The 19,110-nt window shown below is 41.3% G+C and overlaps 1 protein-coding gene across 1 annotated transcript in view; it reads left to right on the top strand.

The window, feature by feature from the left end:
• U2A (small nuclear ribonucleoprotein polypeptide A'-like U2A) overlaps positions 1 to 7,794 on the top strand; it is a 30,914-nt gene extending 23,120 nt beyond the window's left edge. Inside the window, exon 6 of the mRNA XM_053797568.2 lies at positions 7,622 to 7,794. Within this exon, the coding sequence (XP_053653543.1) occupies positions 7,622 to 7,650 (29 nt within the window). The 3' untranslated portion in view covers positions 7,651 to 7,794. The remainder of the gene's footprint in view (positions 1 to 7,621) is intronic.
• The last annotated feature ends 11,316 nt before the right edge of the window (positions 7,795 to 19,110 follow it).

The raw sequence follows: 19,110 nt of genomic DNA on the forward strand, positions 1-19,110 counted from the left end.
TCATTCTCCAATGTTGTCGATCTCTGCTCACGCCAGACTGTTGAAAAGAGAGACGGGACCGCTCGGACAAGGAGCGGTTCGTTTCGAAGGTATCAGCCCACCTGGCTGCCTCCAATGCAGTGGTTAAGTCACGATCCTGCAGAAAGACACGAACCTCGGGTCCCACAGACTCCAGCAGGTTATCAATCAGAATAAGTTGCACCAGCTCCTCAAAGGTAGAGACACCACTCGCTTTATACCAGCTGGTAAAAGCTTTGGTTTGCTGTCTCACAAAGTCCACCAGGGATTGACCAAGCTGCCGCCTGTTCAATTTAAAGGTCTTACGATATTTAGCTGGGATACATGTATATGCTCCCAACACTGTGGTCTTCACTATTTGATAATCAGAGAATTCAGCGTCAGTTAATACCGACGTAAATTCCTGTGCCTTACCCAATAATGCTGTATGAACCAACGCTGCCCAGTGCTGTTCCGGCCACCTCAAGGCTCGAGCCTGATTTTCGAAGCTTTCGAAAAATTGCTCTGGTTCGGCCTCATTGAAGCGGGGAACAAGCTGTACTGCTTTTTGTAAACCGAAATCGTTTACAGAATGCGAAAACTGCCTCCTTTCTCTTTCCCTATCAAATTCTTCCCTTGCGAATGCTCTCTGTTCCCTAGTTTGCTCCAGCGTGATTTTTGCCAGCTCAAGTGCCAAGGACGCTGATTCACCCCGAGACAACCCAGCTGCACTATACTGACCATCTTGCTCCGTAGGTGTATCATCTTCCTCATGCGAGAACATGAGAGTTTTTTCCCTAGCTCCCGTAGAGGGAGGAGTTTGATGTGCCATTTCTTCTTCAATAAGTATGTCAGCAATAAGTGAACGCAGTTGCGCAGCTGTAAGAGTGCGTTTATAGGGAATGCCAATGGAACGAGCAATTTGCCAACAACGCTGTAGGGACAATTTAGGTAGGTTATGCAAAGTATATGCCGACACCAGGCGTCTGACTCGTCTAGGTGGCATAAGTTATTCGCTATGCACAGTACGAATACCCCAACGTAACACGTTAATTTGCAGAACACGCTTAGCTATGCACAGTACGATTCCAGAATACGCATACAAGCAAAGCCGACTGCACACAAGATTGACCGTAGCGAAGCGAGCACACTGAACAAGCTAGTAGCGAGCTGTTGAACGATCACACAATAGCAAGGCTGATCATAAGCAACTGACACGCAAAATTTGTAAAGCGAAGCGAGACAGCAAGCTACACAGTGTTCCTGCTACAAGCTTCACCCTAAGCTCAACCGTTTCTCTAAGTCCAGCTCTCGGACAGGCTACCCATATTACAACCTAGGATTCCAAATGGCCTGTTATCCCAGGTGTAATGGGAGCAAATAAACACAGTAGAAAAAGTTTAGACTTATATTATCCTTCACCAATTTAGAACAGCAATATGTACACTATGTACAGTAATAAGTATAGTGCATGTCACGGTAAGCAAGGCAGAAATAGAAGCCACAAGATAGCAGACCGTGCTCAACCAGCTCTAGAATGGGAATGACAAGGGCAGACAGGAGAGCGGTATCCACATAACCTCTGCGATTGCCAATCCCACCTTCTTATTGGCTAGAACCTGGTCACTAGTTGAACGATGGGGCCCCATCACCAACTCTTAGCAACCTGGTTCGCTGGTTGGGGGAGATAGCCTGTAAATGAGGGTGTGTCCATGCGCCGAATAAAGGTTACGTACTCTTTGCATGCCACACAGCCCTTGCAGTCCGATTATGCCTTTTCGATCTTATTTGGTCACAAGGAGTTCTTCCACAGCTGTGGAAATCTGCCATTGTTCTCCCTTTCCGCAAACCAGGCACTACGAGACATGAAGCCTCCCACTATCGTCCCATTGCTCTTTCCAGTGCAGTTTGCAAAGTGATGGAACTCCTGGTAAATAGACGTTTAGTGTGGTATTTAGAGACACACAACAGTCTCTCCACTCGTCAATATGGCTTTCGTAAGGGACGTTCTACCATAGACCCCTTACTACGCTTGGATACTCATGTTCGTAATGCCTTTGCGAATAACCACTCAGTTATTGCAATATTTTTTGACCTTGAGAAGGCATACGACACAACTTGGAGGTATAATATATTGGTCCAAGCCCACTCCTTAGGCCTCCGAGGCAATCTACCATCCTTCCTTAAGAACTTTTTAACTGATAGACATTTCCGTGTTCGGGTTAATAATGTGCTCTCCCCGGACTTTATCCAAGCTGAAGGTGTTCCCCAGGGATGTGTTCTGAGCACAACACTTTTTCTCCTTGCTATTAATGATTTGGCCTCTAGTCTTCCATCAAATATTTGGTCATCACTCTATGTTGATGACTTCGCTATTGCCTGTGCACGCGCTGACTGTCACCTCATTACAGTTTCTCTCCAGCATGCGGTCGACCATGTTTCCAATTGGGCCACCACACATGGGTATAAATTTTCCAGCACTAAAACCCACCAAATTACTTTCACTAGACGCTCTGTCATCTCCGATCATCCTTTGTACCTCTATGGCTCCCGTATCCCTGAACGTGATACAGTCAAGTTTCTGGGCTTCCTCTTTGACCGTAGGTTATCCTGGAAACCTCACATTACCTCTCTGAAGGCAACTTGTCACAGCCGGCTGAACCTTCTTAAACCCTTGCTCATCTTTCATGGGGAGCTGATCGTCGAACCCTCCTTCGCCTACATTCCACCCTCATTTTATCGAAACTTGATTATGGTGACCAGATCTATTCAGCGGCATCTCCTGCTACTCTCTCTAGCCTTAACCCCATTCATCACCAAGGATTACGTTTATGCCTCGATGCTTTTCGCTCTTCCCCTGTTGAGAGCCTCTATGCAGAAGCGAATGGTCCATCCTTATCCGATTGCCGTGATGCCCATTGCCTTCGCTACTATGTACTCTCTCATGATCTCCGCAATCCTTCCATTTATAGAATGGTCACTGATATCGGTAGACATTCTTTATTTGTTCGCTGCCCCTGTTTACTCCGTCCCTTCTCTCTTCGCCTTCATTCGCTCTTGTCGTCTCTTCAGTTACCACCTTTCTATGTTCATGTAGCATCTCACTTTTCCCTACCCCCCTGGGAAGTTCCAGCTGTTCGAGTCTGTTCTTTCTCTCTCCCTTGCTCGAAAGCCCAACTGTCTACGGTCGCTTCCCGCTCACTTTTTCTTGACCACTTCCACTCTCATTCTCATCCCATTGCCGTGTACACAGATGGCTCTAAGTCTTCTGATGGCGTAGGATTCGCAGCAGTGTTTCCAGACAGCGTCGTATGAGGGCATTTACTATCTTTGGCTAGTATTTTTACTGCTGAATTGTATGCCATCCTTGCAGCACTTACCCGTATTGCATCTATGCCTGTGTCATCATTTGTGGTTGTCTCAGACTCCATTAGTGCTTTACAGGCTATACAGAAATTTGATACACCTCACCCCTTAGTCCTTCGTATCCAACTTTCGCTACGCCGCATCTGTACCAAGCATAAAGATATTGTTTTTTGTTGGGTCCCTGGAAATGTTGATGTACAGGGCAATGAACAGGCAGACACTGCTGAGCGGTCAGCAGTACATGACCTACCAGTTTCATATAGAGGTATTCCATTTACGGACTATTTTGCTGCAATATCTTCCCACCTTCACACCCGTTGGCAACAACGTTGGTCTACTATGCTCAGTAACAAACTTCAATCCATTAAACCGAGTATAGGTTACTGGCCGTCTTCTTATCACCAGTTCGAGGTTGGGAGACTACTCTCTCCCGTCTTCGCATTGGCCATACTCGTCTTACTCATGGATATCTCATGGAGAGGCGCCCTGCTCCTCTCTGTGAGAATCGCCAGGCTCCATTATCAGTCAGCCACATTCTGTTGGACTGCCCACTTTATCAACGAGCACGCAGAATTTACCTCCGTCGTCGTCTTCGCTCTGCTGCTCTCTCTTTACCTTCCCTTCTCGCTGATGGACCCACCTTTCATCCGGACTCTCTCATTGACTTTTTGACAACAACTGACTGACTTCACAAATTCTGATACCTTCAGCCCTTTCTACCTCAATCTCTTGCTACCCTCTACCCCCGTACTATCCCCTGCCCCGCTGTTTTCTGTAACCTACTGATCATCCCTCCTTCTGCCGCCCAATACCCTCGCTTTCTTCCCTACCCTGCAGCGCTGTATAGCCCTTGTGGCTTAGCGCTTCTTTTTGATTATAATAATAATAATAATAATATTTCATAATGTAAATATAAGCAATGGAAGATTGTATATCAGATTGGAGGGAGTATGGAGGAAGTAAATTCTTTCTTTCTTTCAACACACCGGCCATATCCCACCGAGGCGGGGTGGCCCAAAAGGAAAAACGAAAGTTTCTCCTTTTACATTTAGTAATATATACAGTAATATATACTAGTCCCTTGCTCCTGGCATTTTAGTCGCCTCTTACAACACGCATGGCTTACAGAGGAAGAATTCTGTTCCACTTCCCCATGGAGGTAAGAGGAAATAAACAAGAACAAGAACTAGTAAGAAAATAGAAGAAAACCCGGAGGGGTGTATATATATATATATGCTTGTACATGTATGTGTAGTGTGACCTAAGTGTAAGTAGAAGTAGCAAGACGTACCTGAAACCTTGCATGATTATGAAACAGAAAAATGGACACCAGCAATCCTACCATTACCTGGAGTTTACCTGGAGAGAGTTCCGGGGGTCAACGCCCCCGCGGCCCGGTCTGAGACCAGGCCTCCTGGTGGATCAGAGCCTGATCAACCAGGCTGTTGCTGCTGGCTGCACGCAAACCAACATACGAGCCACAGCCCGGCTGATCCGGAACTGACTTTAGGTGCTTGTCCAGTGCCAGCTTGAAGACTGCCAGGGGTCTGTTGGTAATCCCCCTTATGTGTGCTGGGAGGCAGTTGAACAGTCTCGGGCCCCTGACACTTATTGTATGGTCTCTTAACGTGCTAGTGACACCCCTGCTTTTCATTGGGGGGATGGTGCATCGTCTGCCAAGTCTTTTGCTTTCGTAGTGGGTGATTTTCGTGTGCAAGTTCGGTACTAGTCCCTCTAGGATTTTCCAGGTGTATATAATCATGTATCTCTCCCTCCTGCGTTCCAGGGAATACAGGTTTAGGAACCTCAAGCGCTCCCAATAATTGAGGTGTTTTATCTCCGTTATGCGCGCCGTGAAAGTTCTCTGTACATTTTCTAGGTCGGCAATTTCACCTGCCTTGAAAGGTGCTGTTAGTGTGCAGCAATATTCCAGCCTAGATAGAACAAGTGACCTGAAGAGTGTCATCATGGGCTTGGCCTCCCTAGTTTTGAAGGTTCTCATTATCCATCCTGTCATTTTTCTAGCAGATGCGATTGATACAATGTTATGGTCCTTGAAGGTGAGATCCTCCGACATGATCACTCCCAGGTCTTTGACGTTGGTGTTTCGCTCTATTTTGTGGCCAGAATTTGTTTTGTACTCTGATGAAGATTTAATTTCCTCATGTTTACCATATCTGAGTAATTGAAATTTCACATCGTTGAACTTCATATTGTTTTCTGCAGCCCACTGAAAGATTTGGTTGATGTCTGCCTGGAGCTTTGCAGTGTCTGCAATGGAAGACACTGTCATGCAGATTCGGGTGTCATCTGCAAAGGAAGACACGGTGCTGTGGCTGACATCCTTGTCTATGTCGGATATAAGGATGAGGAACAAGATGGGAGCGAGTACTGTGCCTTGTGGAACAGAGCTTTTCACCGTAGCTGCCTCGGACTTTACTCTGTTGACGACTACTCTCTGTGTTCTGTTAGTGAGGAAATTATAGATCCATCGACCGACTTTTCCTGTTATTCCTTTAGCACGCATTTTGTGCGCTATTACGCCATGGTCACACTTGTCGAAGGCTTTTGCAAAGTCTGTATATATTACATCTGCATTCTTTTTGTCTTCTAGTGCATTTAGGACCTTGTCGTAGTGGTCCAATAGTTGAGACAGACAGGAGCGACCTGTTCTAAACCCATGTTGCCCTGGGTTGTGTAACTGATGGGTTTCTAGATGCGTGGTGATCTTGCTTCTTAGGACCCTTTCAAAGATTTTTATGATATGGGATGTTAGTGCTATTGGTCTGTAGTTCTTTGCTGTTGCTTTACTGCCCCCTTTGTGGAGTGGGGCTATGTCTGTTGATTTTAGTAACTGTGGGACGACCCCCGTGTCCATGCTCCCTCTCCATAGGATGGAAAAGGCTCGTGATAGGGGCTTCTTGCAGTTCTTGATGAACACAGAGTTCCATGAGTCTGGCCCTGGGGCAGAGTGCATGGGCATGTCATTTATCGCCTGTTCGAAGTCATTTGGCGTCAGGATAACATCGGATAGGCTTGTGTTAATCAAATTTTGTGGCTCTCTCATAAAAAATTCATTTTGATCTTCGACTCTCAGTCTGGTTAGCGGCTTGCTAAAAACTGAGTCATATTGGGACTTGAGTAGCTCACTCATTTCCTTGTTGTCATCTGTGTAGGACCCATCTTGTTTAAGTAGGGGCCCAATACTGGACGTTGTTCTCGATTTTGACTTGGCATAGGAGAAGAAATACTTTGGGTTTCTTTCGATTTCATTTATGGCTTTTAGTTCTTCCCGCGATTCCTGACTCCTAAGGGATTCTTTTAGCTTAAGTTCGATGCTTGCTATTTCTCTGACCAGTGTCTCCCTACGCATTTCAGATATATTGACCTCTTTTAGCCGCTCTGTTATTCTTTTCCGTCGCCTGTAAAGGGAGCGCCTGTCTCTTTCTGTTTTACATCTACTCCTCCTTTTTCTTAGAGGAATAAGCCTTGTGCATACATCGAGTGCTACCGAGTTAATCTGTTCTAGGCATAAGTTGGGGTCTGTGTTGCTTAGTATATCTTCCCAGCTTATATCGGTTAGGACTTGGTTTACTTGGTCCCACTTTATGTTTTTGTTATTGAAGTTGAATTTGGTGAATGCTCCCTCGTGACTAATCTCATTATGTCGGTCTGGGGCTCCGCGCATACATGACTGAACCTCAATTATGTTGTGATCTGAGTATATTGTTTTTGATATGGTGATATTTCTTATCAGATCATCATTGTTAGTGAAACAATTACAGGCTTTCGTTTTACACTCACTTGGCAGGACGGTAGTACCTCCCTGGGCGGTTGCTGTCTACCAACCTACTACCTAGAGAGGAAGTAAATATGTTTATATATTTCGGAGTGTACTTGTCGGTGGATGGTTCTGTGAACGATGAGGTGAACCACAGAATTGACGAAGCGGAAAAAGTAGGTGGTACATCGAGGCATCTGTGGAGACAAAGAACTGTATCCATGGAGGCAGTAAGGGGAATTTACTGGAATAAAGTGGTACCAACACTGTTATATGGGTGTGAAGCATAGGTTTTGAATGTTTCAGTGAGGATGAGGCTTGAAGCAGTAGAGATGTCTTGTTTGAAGGCAGGACCTTCCTGTAGTCTATTCCAGTGTATTAATGTTCCTTATTTAATAAAGATCCTCTTATGCTTGAAAACATTAATTTTCAAGGCAAAAGGTGAATCAGAAATGTAATTACTTCTTTTTGTTTCAGGGCACCCTGATGAAGAGGATGATGATTGAACTACCATTATTATTTTGAAAAAAAAAAAAAAACTTCATTTTATAATACAGTGGACCCCCGCATAACGATCACCTCCGAATGCGACCAATTATGTAAGTGTATTTATGTAAGTGCGTTTGTACGTGTATGTTTGGGGGTCTGAAATGGACTAATCTACTTCACAATATTCCTTATGGGAACAAATTCGGCCAGTACTGGCACCTGAACATACTTCTGGATTGAAAAAATATCGTTAACCGGGGGTCCACTGTATAATGATTTCAGCTAATGTTATATTATGGTTTGTGCAAATATTTTTTATGGTAAGTATAACAAACGTTTTTAATGAGGTATTGCAACATTGTGTTGATCCCAATAATACATGCAATGATAAGAACAGATACTGGCAATTGCTGTGTTTATTGGCTATTATATCTTGTATTTGCTATTAAGAGTTTTGTATTAGTCTCTTCGGAGAACAAAAGTAAAAATACTTTTTTGACTATTCACATGAATGGCTGAGAAGTGAATCACAGATAGTTTTTTTTTTTATGCAGAATAAAAGTTTGTAGTAAATACTGCCTTTTTTTTACCCATTAAGCATTTTAAGAACCTTGAACGCAGCAGACTGGCATGTGTTATTAGTTTACAGTATTTTCCTGCAATTATGGTGAGGACGTATAGTGTTAACCAAGGTCATTTTAGTCTGTCCAATATCAGATTAAAGGGAGTATGGAGGAAATAGATGTACATTTTTAATTTTCAACAAGTCAGTTGTCTCCCACTGAGGCAGGGTGACCCAAAAAGAAAATTCCCCCCAAAAAGTACTTTATCATCATTCAACACTTTCACCTCACTCATACATAATCACTGTCTTTGCAGAGGCGCCCAGATACAACAGTTTAGAAGCATATACATAAAGATGTAAAACATATCCCTCCAAACTGTCAATATATCAAACCCTTCCTTTAACCCGTAAACGGTCCAAACGTATATATACGTTTTTTCAACATTTGAAAGTATGTAAAAACAGTAGATTTTTTTTTGTTACATTTGAAAATATGTAAAAAAAACGTAGAACTACTTTTGGAGCACTACACATGTGAACGTAGATCTGCTTGGACCGTTTACGGGTTAACCCTTTCAGGGCCTGTGCCGTAGATCTACAGCTTTACGTTCAGGGTCTAAACCGTAGATCTATGCCATGAGCTCAGTTTACTCTGATAAGCTGCGAGTGGTAAATTTGGGCCTAGATATTAGAGAATACATCTATGTGGTATGTGTGCACCACATAAAACAAATCTTGCAGCACACAGTGTATAATGAGAGAAAAAACTGAGACTGATTTTCGATTAAAACAGCAACTTTGCAGTGTTTTTTTGTATGTTTTTTATAGTTGTATTTGCAATTTCGTGGTCTCATTTGATAGAATAGAAGACATATTACAGAAATAGAGATGATGTTGATTGGTTTTAGCACTGGAAATGGCTTAAAACTGAGCTCAAAGTAGCGGAAATGTTAAATTTTTGCCGATGTTCAAGAGTAAACAAATGACCTCACACATCTAATACACGCCAGCTGGTGGGTCTAATATACATTCACAAATGTGGTGATATTATTTATACAATTATTACAATATTGCATAACAGTAAGTCTTCTATTTTCTGGTTTGAATAAAAATTCATTATGTGAATAAAAAATCAAAATGGAATTAATTTGTAAAGCCTCAAAACATAACTAATGAACAGAGGAAATGTTAGTTTAGTGCAAGTAATACCTACATTGTTTATTCTGGACCCTATTTTGAAATTGGAATATTTTGAAATTCGTGTTAAATTGGCCAAATTACCAATTTCCGATCACTTTATTTTGTAGTTGAAACAGTTGACTTGGCGATTTCTTGTGCCCAGTCGATAGAATAGAAGTAATACTAGTGAAATAGCTAAGAATTTGGTCGCCTGGAATAATGTAATTGGCCTAAAATGGGAGTCAAAGTCGGCAAAATCGCCGATTCGTAAATATCGCTGACACATCAAAATTCGCGAGAGCATAATTTCGTCAATTTTCCATCAAATTTCGTACTTTTTGTTTTATTACCTTCAGAAAAAAATTCTCTACCATTTCATAAGAATTTTTTTTTTTTAAATTCTTGGACCCTGGTGCGCACTTTGAAATTTGGCCTCTGGACTCTGAAAGGGTTAAAGTGCAGGCACTGTACTTCCTATTTCCAGTGCTCAAGTCTGGCTATATAAAAATAACCAGTCTCCCTGAATCTCTCCACTAAATTTTATCTTGCTCACACTCCAACAGCTCGTCAGGTCCCAAAAGCCACTTGTCTCCATTTACTCCTATCTAACACACACATGCTTGCTGAAAGTCCAAGCCCCTCGCCCACAAAATCACCTTTACCCCCTACCTCCAACTTTTTTGAGGACAACCCTTACCCTGCCTTCCTTTCCCTACAGATTTATAGGCTCTCCAAGTCATTCTACTTTGATCCATTCTCTTTAAAGGACCAAACCACCACAACCCCTCTTCAGCAGCCCTCTAATACTTTTAGTAACTTCACACCTCCTAATTTCCACACTCCAAATTTTCTGCATAATATTAGCACCACAAACCATACCCCCGGCCGGGATTGAACCCGCGGTCATAGAGTCTCAAAACTCCAGCCCGTCGCGTTTGCAATCGTGTCATTACGATTTCTTGAGTCATTAGCACCACACATTGCCCTTAGACAGGGCATCTCCACTGCCTCCAACTGCCTCCTCGCTGCAGCATTTGCAACCCAAGCTTCACACCCATATAAGAGTGTTGGTACCACTATACTTTCGTACATTCCCTTCTTTGCCTCCATGGATAACGTTTTTTTTGTCTCCACATACCTCAGCATGCCACTCACCTTTTTTCCTTCATCAATTCTATGGTTAACCTCATCCTTCATAAACCCATCCGCTGACAAGTCAACTCCCAAATATCTGAAAACATTCACTTGTTCCATACTCCGTTTCTCCATTGTGATATCCAACTTTTCTTTATCTAAATCATTGATATCCTCATCACCTTACTCTTATCTATGTTCACTTTCAACTTTCTACCTTTATTCAAATATTTGGGAGTGGACTCTTCAGCAGATGGGATTATAAAAGATGATGTGAACCATAGAATAGATGAGGAAATGGTAGCTGTTCAGAGACATCTATGGAAAGAAATTTATCTATGGAGGCAAGGAATACAAAAAGGAATATATCAGAGTAGAGTGGTATGGTCTTTGACATCAAAGCAAGAAGGAGGCTAGAGACAGTAATGTCATGGTTGAAAGTAATGCATGGTGTGACTATTATGCACAGAGAGTGTAATGTAAAAATTAAAAGAATAGGGTCTCCAAGGGTATAATTCAGAGGGTTGTGGAGAGGTTGAGGTGGTATGAGAATAGAGAGAGAGGATGGAGAGATGACGAAGAGGGTGCATAAATCTGGGGTGGAAGGGAGGTAAGGTAGGGGTTGTCCCAGGAATGGGGATAAAGTAGGCTTTCAGTTTTAGAGGTTTGAGCATCAGGCAGGCTTGTGTGGACATGTTACATAGAGAATGAAGACAAGGGGATTTTAACCCTTTGACTGTCGCAACCCCCAATCCTGAGGTGTCTCCTGGTGTTGCAAAATTTAAAAAAAAAAATATTTTTTCTTATGAAATGATAGAGAATCTTTTCCCGATTGTAATGACACCAAAAAAACGAAATTTGATGGAAAACTGACGGAATTATGCTCTCACGAAGTTAGCGACCTCGGCGCTGTTTACAAATCAGCGATTTTGCCCACTTTGAGCCCTATTTTAGGCTAATTCCATTGTTCTAGTCGCCCAAACTCATAGCTATTTCTTTAGAACTCCATTTTTTCTATCGATTGAGTACAAGAAACTGCCCATTTACCGATTTCAACTACCTAATAATGTGGTCAGAAATTTGCAATTTGGCCAATTTCACGAAAACTAAAAAATATGACAATTTCAAAATAAGGTCCAGAATGAACAAAGCAGACATTCCTGGCTCTAAAATAACATTTTCTTTGCTCATCAGTCATCTCTCCAGGCCCCTGTGATATTACTCTTGCTTTCTATTTTGAATTTTTATTCAAACAAAAAATAGAAGACTTACTATTATGCAGACTACTGCAATACTGTAATAATTGTATAAATAACATCAACCCATTCATGACTGCATATTAGAATGGCTAGTTGGACATTTATTGGACAATGGCATCATTTGTTTACTTTTGAACATTGGCAAAAATCAAACATTTCCCCTACTTTGAGCTCCATTTCTAGGTTCTTTTTATAGTAAAATGAATCAAAATCACCAATATTTCTATAATATGTTTTCCATTCTATCAAATGAGACCAAGAAAACGAGAATACAACCATAAATACTATACGAAAATAGACCACAAAGTCGGCATTTTAATTAAAAAAAATGATCGGAGTTTTTTTTTTCTCATTATGCACTGCGTGCTCCAGGATTTTTTTTATATGGTGCACACTGACCACACAAACCCATTCTCTCGCATGTGGGCCTACCAGCTTTCTCCTGCTTGATTTGAAGCCGCTAGAATTTATGAGTATATATACGTCAAACAATGTACCTCGTAAGACGTATATATACGGCCGCGACAGTCAAAGGGTTAATGTATGTGCAACATGGAGTGTGAGGGAGGTAACATGAAGGGATTCAGGGAAACTGTAATAATGATTAATAAAAATCTTCATTCTCCATGGGGAAGTGGAATAGAATTCTGTAAGCTATACGTGTTGTAAGAGGCGACTGAAATGCCAGGAACAAGGGGCTAGTATCCCCTTGCTCCTGTACAAATTGTTAACATTAAAAAGGGGCAGAAGTTTGTGGTTATAGGAGGGTGGGGGCAGGAGGAAAGAAGAGTGATTGGTGGAATGATGAAGTAAAGGGTGTGATAAAAGGGAAAAAAGGTAGCTTATGAGAGGTATTTACAAAGCAGAAGTGTTATAAGAAGAGCAGATTATATGGAGAGTAAAAGAAAGGTGAAGAGAGTGGTGAGAGAGTGCAAAAGGAGAGCAGATGGTAGAGTGGGAGAGGTACTGTCAAGAAATTTTAATGAAAATAAGAAAAAATTTTGGAGTGAGTTAAACAAGAAAGCCTAGGGAACAAATGGATTTGTCAGTTAAAAACAGAGTAGGGGAGATAGTAGATGGGCAGATGGAAGTTTTGGGTAGATGGCGAGAATATTTTGAGGAACTTTCAAATGTCGACGAAGAAGGGGAGGCGGTAATTTCGTGCACTGGCCAGGAGTGAAGAAGAGCAGGATGTGAGTGTGGGGGAGGTGCGTGAGGCATTACATAGAATGAAAGGGGGTAAAGCAGCTGGAAGTGATGGGATCATGACAGAAATGTTAAAAGCAAGGGAGGACATATTGTTGGAATGGTTGGTATTTTTGTTTAATAAATGTATGAAAGAGGGGAAGGTACCTAGGGATTGGCAGAGAGCGTGTATAGTCCCTTTATATAAAGGGAAGGGGGACAAAAGAGATTGTAAAAATTATAGAGGAATAAGTTTACTGAGTATACCAGGAAAAGTGTACAGTAGGGTTATTATTGAAAGAATTAGAGGTAAGACAGAATGTAGAATTGCGGATGAGCAAGGAGGCTTTAGAGTGGGTAGGGAATGTGTAGATCAAAGTGTTTACATTGAAGCATATATGTAAGCAGTATTTAGATAAAGGTAGGGAAGTTTTTATTGCATTTATGAATTTAGAAAAGGCATATGATAGAGTGGATAGGGAATGTTGCAAGTACAGTATGTGGAATAGGTGGTAAGTTACTAAATGCTGTAAAGAGTTTTTATGAGGATAGTGAGGCTCAGGTTAGGGTGTGTAGAAGAGAGGGAGACTATTTCCTGGTAAAAGTAGGTCTTAGACAGGTATGTGTAATGTCACCATGGTTGTTTAATATATTTATGGATGGGATTGTAAAAGAAGTAAATGCTAGGGTGTTCGGGAGAGGGGTGGGATTAAATTATGGGGAATTAAATACAAAATGGGAAGTGACACAGTTACTTTTTGTTGATGATACTGTGCTTATGGGAGATTCTAAAGAAAAATTGCAAAGGTTAGTGGACAAAGTTGGGGGTGTGTGTAAAGGTAGAAAGTTGAAAGTGAACATAGAAAATGAGTAAGGTGATGAGAGTATAAAATGATTTAGATAAAGAAAAATTGGATATCAAATTAGGGAGGAGGAGCATGGAAGAAGTGAATGTTTTCAGATATTTGGGAGTTGACGTGTCAGCGGATGGATTTATGAAGGATGAGGTTAATCATAGAATTGATGAAGGAAAAAAGGTGAGTGGTGCATTGAGGTATATGTGGAAGCAAAAAATGTTATCTATGGAGGCAAAGAAGGGAATGTATGAAAGTATAGTAGTACCAACACTCTTATATGGGTGTGAAGCTTGGGTGGTAAATGCAGCAGCGAGGAGACGGTTGGAGGCAGTGGAGATGTCCTGTTTAAGGGCAATGTGTGGTGTAAATATTATGCAGAAAATTTGGGGTGTGGAAATTAGGAGAAGGTGTGGAGTTAATAAAAGTATTAGTCAGAGGGCTGAAGAGGGGTTGTTGAGGTGGTTTGGTCATTTAGAGAGAATGGATCAAAGTAGAATGACATGGAGAGCATATAAATCTGTAGGGGAAGGAAGGCAGGGTAGGGGTCGTTCTCGAAAAGGTTGGAGAGAGGGGGTAAAGGAGGTGTTGTGGGCGAGGGGTTTGGACTTCTAGCAAGCATGCGTGAGCGTGTTAGGAGTGAATGGAGACAAATGGTATTTGGGACATGACGAGCTGTTGGAGTGTGAGCAGGGTAATATTTAGTGAAGGGATTCAGGGAAACCGGTTATTTTATATAACCGGACTTGAGTCCTGGAAATGGGAAGTATAATGCCTGCACTCTAAAGGAGGGGTTTGAGATATTGGCAGTTTGGAGGGATATATTGTGTATTTTTATACGTATATACTTCTAAACTATTGTATTTTGGGCACCTCTGCAAAAACAGTGATTATGTGTGAGGTGAAAGTGTTGAATGATGAAAGTACAGTGGACCCCCGCTTTACGATCAGCTCCCAATGCGACCAATTATGTAAGTGTATGTATGTAAGTGTATGCATTTGTACGTGTATGTTAGGGGGTCTGAAATGGACTAATCTAATTCACAATATTCATTATGGGAACAAATTCATTCAGTAATGGCACCTGAACATACTTCTGGAATGAAATAATATCGTAAGCCGGGGGTCCACTGTATTTTCTTTTTGGGGATTTTCTTTCTTTTTGGGTCACCCTGCCTCGGGAGACAGCCGACTTGTTGAAGAAAAAAAAAAAAATCTTTCAGTTTTCTTTTTGGGTCACTCTACCTTGGTGGGATATGACTGATGTGTTGAAAAAAAAAAAAAAAGCTTCATCTTGTCTTCTCACTCATCTCAAAGTCCAAACCCCTCAAGGGAGGTTCCTTGACGCTGGTGAGGGGTTCTTGATCTAGGGAATTGGATCTGTGTTCCGGTTCCCTGAATTGAGTCTGAATACCTTCCTTCCCACCCCCCACATGGGCTGTATAATCCTACGGGTTTAGTGCTCCCCCATGATTATAATGATTTTAATAATCAAAGTCCAAAGAGGAAGAGGAATTGCATATACTAATGCCCCATTATTAATGGAGGTACACTGTATATACAAATACATAACTACCAGAGTGCTGGGTAACAGTTATAGGACCAGAAGGGTACCTACTCTTTAATACATTCTTGACCTTTTCTGTATACTGTACCTTTACTGAAAACCACAGGTTGGCCAAGCATCCAATACCACCCAAACTCATTGCACACTAAAGCCTGATATTTGCAAGCTAAAGCCCTCAACCTGCAAGTTTGGGTGATGAATATATACGAGTGGATCAGTATGTAAAATTATTAGCTGTTATGACAGTCACAGAAACTGTTCAAGAATGGAACAGGAGGATTATATTAAGTTAGAAGAAAGCTTTCAATGGAGTTCACTCATGAAGACTATTCTGGAAACTATAAAACATAAGAGCAAGAAAATGAAAAAAAATCAATTGATGAGAGAGTTTTTGTTTCAGATGAAAATGCAATAATGAAAAAATGGGATATCACAAGGATTGGTTTTTAATTTATATACTGTTAATGATCACCAGTTCTTATGCAAAATACACATATTTTTTTTTTTTGACTTGAATGAGAAAAAAAGCAAAAAAATGGGTAATGAAGTTTAATGTAGATAAATACCTTGTAAAAGAAGTAAATGCTAGGGTGTTCGGGAGAGGGGTGGGATTAAATTATGGGGAATCAAATACAAAATGGGAGTTGACACAGTTACTTTTTACTGATGATGCTGTGCTTTTGGGAGATTCTAAAGAAAAGTTGCAAAGGTTAGTGGATTAGTTTGGGAGGGTGTGTAAAGGCAGAAAGTTGAAAGTGAACATAGACAAGAGTAAGGTGATGAGAGTATCAAATGATTTAGATAAAGAAAAATTGAATATCACATTGGAGGGAGTATGGAAGAAGTGAATGTATTCAGATATTTGGGAGTTGATTTGTCAGTGGATGGGTTTATGAAGAATGAGGTTAACCAAAGTATTGATGGTGCATTGAGATATCCATGGAGGCAAAGAAGAGAATGTACAAGAGTATCCACTAGGAATTTTTATTGACCTAAGAAAAGCTTTTGACACAGTAGACCACGGCATCCTACTCCACAAACTTGACCATTATGGCATAAGAGGCCATGAGCTTGCATATTTCAAATCTTACCTTACTAATAGGTATCAATATGTCACCATTAAAGACACAGCCACTTGATACTGGAGTTCCGCAGGGAAGTGTCCTTGGTCCCCTGCTCTTCCTCATATACATCAATGATCTTCCAAACGTATCCCAACACCTGAACCCCATTCTCTTTGCTGACGACACGACTTATGTCATCTCTCGCCCTAATCTTGCCACCCTCAACACCATTGTTAACGAGGAGCTGATCAAAATATCGACTTGGATGACAGCCAATAAACTTAGGCTTAACACTGGCAAAACCTACTATATTATGTTTGGTAGCAGAGCAGGACTTGCGCAAATTAACATTAAGATCGACAACACTCTAATTGCCAGACATAATGAGGGCAAATTCCTAGGCCTATACCTCGACAACAACCTGAATTTCAGCACCCATATCCAACACATAACCAAAAAAGTTTCCAAAACGGTTGGGATCCTCTCCAAGATACGATACTACGTGCCGCAAAATGCCCTTCTCACACTATACCACTCATTTATCCATACCTCACCTATGCTATTTGTGCTTGGGGATCAACTGCAGCAACACACCTAAAGCCAATAATAACCCAACAAAAAGCCGCAGTAAGAATAATCACTAAATCCCATCCCTGGCAACACACCCCCCCACTCTTCACAGATCTAAACTTACTCCCTGTTCAGTACATCCACACTTACTACTGTGCAGTCTACATCTACAGTACCTTAAATTCAAATATTAACCTTGACCTAAAATGCTTTCTTGATAGTTGTGACAGAACCCACAGGCATAACACCAGACACAAACATCTCTATGACATTTCCCGTGTCTGACTAAACCTTTACAAAAATTCAATGTATGTCAAAGGCCCTAAAATCTGGAACACCCTACCTGAAAACTCTAGAACTGCAGACACATTCAACACCTTCAAAACTACCATTAGAAAACATCTTATCTCCCTGATACACCCCATCAACTAATTACATGAATACCACCTGGTGGTTCACACTTACACTCACTCACCCATTTGACCATAAAAGAAATAGCAATCTCAATCTTAAAATAATGAATCCTAACTAGTCATAAGTTGGCCTGTGATACTCCAATACTGAAACTATGTATTGTGCCAAAACAAAAGCGTTCACATTGCTAAACTCACAAAATAGGATTTAGTCACTTAGCCATAATACCTACTTACCTCATAATTTGTAATATTTTAAACTTAAGAATTAATCTAAGTCTGCCCGAAATGCCTAGTCATGCTAGGTGTTCTAGTGGCACCCTCTGTAATTAGTACTTTACTACATGTAAACCACACAACAACCAAATTCTGTAAACTCAGCATTGTAATCCTTATAGAGAATAAACTTTGAATTGAATTGAATTTTAATTGAATTGACTTGAATTGAATTGAGTATAGTAGTACCAACACTCTTGTATGGTTGTGAAGCTTGGGTTGTAAATGCTGCAGCAAGGAGTAGGCTGGAGACAGGGGAAATGTCATGTCTAAGGGCAATGTGTGGTGTAAATATTATGCAAGGAATTTGTAGTGTGGAAATTAGCAGGTGTGAAGGCTTACTCAGCCCTGTAACAACTTCAGACAGTATTACCAAGGCTGGCTCCTCCTCAGGAAAATTAATGAATAGAAAAAGAAATAATTCACAAAGATAAACACTTTATTATTTAGTAATGCAAAGATAAAACATTGAAATATGAAGGTGTATCCTACTTGAAAGAAAAATGAAAAATGAAATGAAAAATTGCCATTTGAATTCAACGCTAATATGTACAAGTATACTGGGGTGTCTGGTTGATGTTGACACCGTCTTGTAGAAATTGTAGCCGTTAATGATGGGGGGGGGGAGGGTCACAGGTGTTGAGTGACAATCCAACGACTAGTTCTTCACAGAGTCTATAGCCTTGAGTAGTCTGTCCAGATGATAGGAACGCAGGTTCTTCACCACTACAAAGATGAGGGGTAGTGTCTTGTGCTCAACTACAATTAATCAGGTAGGTAGATCATAAAGTGACATCCCAAGACCGGTTTCAGTCCGAGACATCTCCTTCAACACTTCTCGTTGATTGGCAGGTGACCTGAGCTGTCATTCCAAACTGGAAAGAGAGACAGGTTACCCACTGCTTAAGAAATCACTCTCCATGATAAGTGTAAGATACTTAAAAAAGGTGGTGATTATCTAAAAGTCTCATGTGGAGCTTAAAACTGAAAGGACTAAGTTTATTATTGGTCAACAGTGAAGCTTTCAACCAATATATTCACTAGAATAGGAGCAGAGGCTTTTACTTACAGTTGTGCTGGGAGCTGTGAGTCAAGTGATTACTGTTCGGCCGGAGCCCCACACGTCACCTTTCGGGGTGGGGAAAAAGGAGGGGGGGAGAGCGGAAGCTAGACTGACCCTACCTTAACAAGCAGCCGGCAATAAAACTATCGTTACCATATACTCACTCGCTACTCCTATCTGTTGAACTTTTCCCTCTCACAGGTCTGGAGTTACTAAAAGTATTATTCAGAGGGCTGAAGAGGGGTTGTTGAGGTGGTTTGGTCACTTAGAATGGAACAAAGTAGAATGAATTGGAAAGCGTATAAATCTGTAGGGAAAGGCCGGGTAGGGGTCGTCCTCGAAAAGGTT

Source organism: Cherax quadricarinatus, chromosome 86, assembly GCF_038502225.1.
Source record: "Cherax quadricarinatus isolate ZL_2023a chromosome 86, ASM3850222v1, whole genome shotgun sequence".
NCBI lineage: Eukaryota > Metazoa > Arthropoda > Malacostraca > Decapoda > Parastacidae > Cherax > Cherax quadricarinatus.